Here is a 4,270-nt window from a genome sequence, read left to right on the forward strand (position 1 = left end):
TAAAGGAAACCACTTCTTTCTTCCGTACATCCGGATAGTGATATTGAAATAAAAATATTTAAAAACATATTTTTGCAAAAAAAAAACATTTTTGACTTGAGAAGCCTCTCAATTGATCAACTAGTTTGCTCTTAAAGATGTAGCTAGCCACATCCACGCACAGGCACATCTCTCCCAAGTCTATTCGGAGTTCAGAACATTCGAGTGAGTTCCACTTCCCGTGAATAATTCCTCAAAGCACACTGGTCCTTCCCCATGGTGTGTGTTTACCATTAAAGATGCTGTTGGCCACAGCGCCACAGGGAGCGATAGGCAGTCCTCTGTCATTGGTGGCGAATGGCTTGCAGTATGAACTGGGTTTCTGCACCAGTGCAATAAAGATAACTTCATTCACATTCAAGTAGACTTTGTATTTTAAAAAGGAAACATCATGCGAAAATCACCTTTAAATTGGTTTTCCTGCCGACCATCTGCGCGTCGTCCCTGGAGTCCATGTATCTGCGCAGGTTCTGGTGGAAGTTTTGGAGGCCGTAGTAGAAGAAGACGTTGCCCTGAGACAGAAGAAGACCCAACTTTGGAGTTTTAAAAATGGAATACAATAAATAAATACATTGGCATAATGGAATCAACAAGCTTCTCTGCTCATTTTAAAGCTTCATCTTCTAACACCTGACCCTCTCCTGAGTCTATTTGAAGTCTTTTGCTAACCAAAACTGAAGTACCTACTGAGGTATGTAAACAGTATCTCAGAATAATTTTTAGCGTGTAGCCTCCCTGCCCCCAGAAAAAAATGTTACGAATCACAACCTTACATAATATCATATAAGCTTAAATAAGAGCCACCCCTCTAATAAACGGTGCATCATCTACTTAAGAGAAATAAATACCTCCCTACCTCCCTCAAATAGAAACTTCCCTCTTCCCCATCAAGTATTGCGTAGTCACAGTGCAATTATCAACACTATCATTTGACTCACCTATATGTGATTTTTGTACTTTCTAAATTGCTCTAAGATTCCACAAGATGGCGCCATAGCCTTGTCTGTCTACATCGGAACTCGGAAGCATATTGAAGGATACACCTTAACTGCCAGAAAGGCACGATATGTCCAGGAGGAGCCTGGGTTGTGAGTTAAGAGTCTCTCATTCTAATCATTTTGAGGGTAATGATGGCTTAAGAGGAGTTTGAATTTTCCTCGGGTTCATTTCGGATTATTTACGAGTGAAACGGCAAACTCCTGCTCTTCATGCAGGATATAGTCTGAGCCCTGCCGCAAACAAATCTGAGAATAATTGATGCCCGCCCAAGAAGAGGTTTAGAAGTTGCCACAAAATGGCAGCAAAACAACTTTAAATGGAGAGGATCATAAAGCATCAACACCATACCTCTAGAATGTATACAATCCTGAACCCATGTTACATGACTGCATTCAGTAGTTAACATTATTAAACACCATCGAACCACTTTCGCATGTGGCTCATCAATAGTATTAGCTAGCATACTAGTTTAAATATGTATGACATCACATGTCCTGGATTGGCTGGCAACCAGTCCAGGGTGTGCCCAGCCTACTGCCTGAAGCCAGCTGGGATAGGCTCCAGCAACCCCGTGACCCTTGTGAGGAATAAGCGATTAAGAAAATGGATGGATGGATGGACATCACATGTGGAAAATACTCACTAGCATTTTACACTGTGTATTGTGGAACCTGGCACCACTTTGCGGATTTACCTATTCGCAGATATTTTTCCCAATATTTTTTTGCAACCCTATTTTTTTTTTTTAGGTTTAAAAAACATATATAATGTGCGTCAGTTATACACAGATTTGCTATTGACTCATTCACTGCCATTGACGGCTATAGACGTAAAAAAAATCATTTAAACTATTTCTTAGTTTCATATTTTTCCCCCACTTTTGTTAACGAGAGTATGAAAACCTAGAAAAAAAAATATTGTACGTTTAGAACAGATATAAAATTTGTGTTTAATCGTGAGTTAACTAGTGTAGTCATGCGATTAATTACAATTAAAAAGTTCAATCGCCTGATGCCCCTAATTAAAAAAAGAAAGAAGAAAAGATTATTAAAAATTAGGGGCGTCAGACGATTATTTTTTTTTATTGTAATTCATCGCATGACTTCACTAGTTAACTCACGATTAATCGCAAATTTTATATCTGTTCTAAATGTACAATCAAAAAAAATTCTAGGTTTTCATACTCTTGTTAACAAAATTAGAACAAAATGTGAAACTAATAGAAATAGTTTTAATATTGAATTTTTGACGTCAATGGCAGTGAATGAGTTAACAGGCCGCCCGACCTCAGGACCACGCACTGTTTAGTCAATCAACTCATCTTTAGGTATTTACAGATTAGAAAATCTATGTTAGGGCTAATTGTATCAACAACACGAGCTATTAGAAGATGCATCGGAAATACGGGAAAGAAGCAGAAATGTACTTAGTTTCACTCTTTGATGGTGCACAAAGTGCATTCAATTTCCAACGAGGATGAAAACAAAATTCCACCAGTTAGCGCCAAAGTAAACAGCAAATAGCTGAAATTTTCAGCAAATAACTTGCTGTATAAAGTGGGTAGAGGGGCTTTTTTATTTCGCTATTCCTGATAGAGTTTGGTCCCTTTCACACACAATTAGCAAGGGATCGTATCTGTCTTGATGGCCATTCTAGTTAATGTTTTACAGAATTGTATACATCGGCAAAGTACAACAAATGAGATAAAGAAGGTGAGCCGGAATACACCTCACCTTCAAAGCTCTGTCCACGTGAAAGTGCAGTTTGCAAGTGCAGGTCAACGCCGCGTTGCTCGCATTCTCGCGCACGTCGTGACAAAGCGCGCAGTCTCCATTGTCTGTGTAGTCCACCTAAAATGACAGCAAAGATTTATGAATTGAAAACACACTTGTTCACAACATAAACTTTGACCTCTTCCTTCCTTCCTTGATGCTCAGCAGAGCATTTTTCTTACCGCCTTGCGCAGAAAAAAGCAGACTCACCCGGATTTCCTGTACGCTCTGTACGGTAAGCAGAAGCCAAATTCCCAGCAGCAAGCATATGACAGCCATGAAGTAGAAGAAAGGCAGGACGGTGTTAGCCGTCAACATGGGCGACCAGGCGGGCAGACGCTGCTGCTTGAAGGCCGAGTTGTCGGGCCTCCGGGCCAGGGGTCCGCTCTTGGCTTTGGCCATGGCGGCGACGGCGCGGGGGAACTCGGCTGGAGGTTTTTGTGAAAGGGTTCGCGTCCTGTTCCGATTCCTGTGGTAGCACTACACAAAAGACACACGCAGGCAAACGCGCGCAGACATCTGACGACAGGCCTCTCGCTGAGGGGAGAGACGGTTGACTTCTGTTATTGATTAACCACAATCAACCGCCTCTTCCTCTTTTCTGTTTCTGGTCTTTTTGTTTTTGTTTTAGACAACACATGCAGGACATTTTTAATTACTGTAATTTCTGATGCAATTTTTGTGGGCCTGTTTATAAACTCCACAGAAAGTTGAAGATATTTTCTGTTGGGGTTATTGTATTTGGAATAGGGGTGTCAAAATTAGTGCATTCATTTTGAGTTAATTTGAAGTTCCTTTAACACCACTATTTTTTTTAACGATTAATGACCGCCCCTTAATTGGAAAGCCTGTACTGGGGGAATTCTAGTCATAATGCAGCAGACACATACACGGCAAAATTTAGCAGTAATAAATGTAATACAATTAAATATATATAATATTTGTGGAGACTGGGGTCAAGATGTATTTTACAATTTTAAAAATGTGCAGAATTTCACAAGTGACTTCATGTTAAAGATTATATAGCTTTTAATATGAAAAGAACAATGCACTGAGCTGTCTTACAAATGCAATTATGCCATCTAGTGGCAGAAAAATGATCTCAACACAAATCAATATCTTACTCATTTTTTTCCCGTACAGTACATCTTTATTAAAATTTGAACTCAATTTTAGGAATTATGACATTACTGTGTCAAAGACTATAAGCTGGAGCCATATTTCGATTAGTTTAACATTTTATCCCCGCTTTTATGTTAACAGGAGTATAAAACTTGGGAAAAAATATTTATTGTACATTTAGAACAGATATAAAATTTGCGATTAATCATGAGTGAACTATTGAAGTCATGCAATTAATTACGATACATTTTTTTTTATTGCCTAACACCTCTAATTTGGAACAAATGTATAGACATGGGGATCTCAGCAAAAATCGTGGGAAACAATGTCATCAGCAC

At 39.2% G+C, this 4,270-nt stretch overlaps 1 protein-coding gene across 1 annotated transcript in view; it reads right to left on the bottom strand.

Annotated features, from left to right (window-relative positions):
• The window catches only part of tmem30c (transmembrane protein 30C), a 6,081-nt gene extending 1,965 nt beyond the window's left edge, over positions 1–4,116 (bottom strand). Inside the window, exons 1-4 of the mRNA XM_077580826.1 lie at positions 3,021–4,116; positions 2,772–2,888; positions 444–551; positions 271–361 (exon numbers count right to left, since the gene is read on the bottom strand). Coding sequence (XP_077436952.1) covers positions 271–361; positions 444–551; positions 2,772–2,888; positions 3,021–3,212 — 508 coding nt within the window. The 5' untranslated portion in view covers positions 3,213–4,116. The remainder of the gene's footprint in view (positions 1–270; positions 362–443; positions 552–2,771; positions 2,889–3,020) is intronic.
• Between the last annotated feature and the right edge of the window lie 154 nt (positions 4,117–4,270).

Source organism: Vanacampus margaritifer, chromosome 11 (genome assembly GCF_051991255.1).
Source record: "Vanacampus margaritifer isolate UIUO_Vmar chromosome 11, RoL_Vmar_1.0, whole genome shotgun sequence".
NCBI lineage: Eukaryota > Metazoa > Chordata > Actinopteri > Syngnathiformes > Syngnathidae > Vanacampus > Vanacampus margaritifer.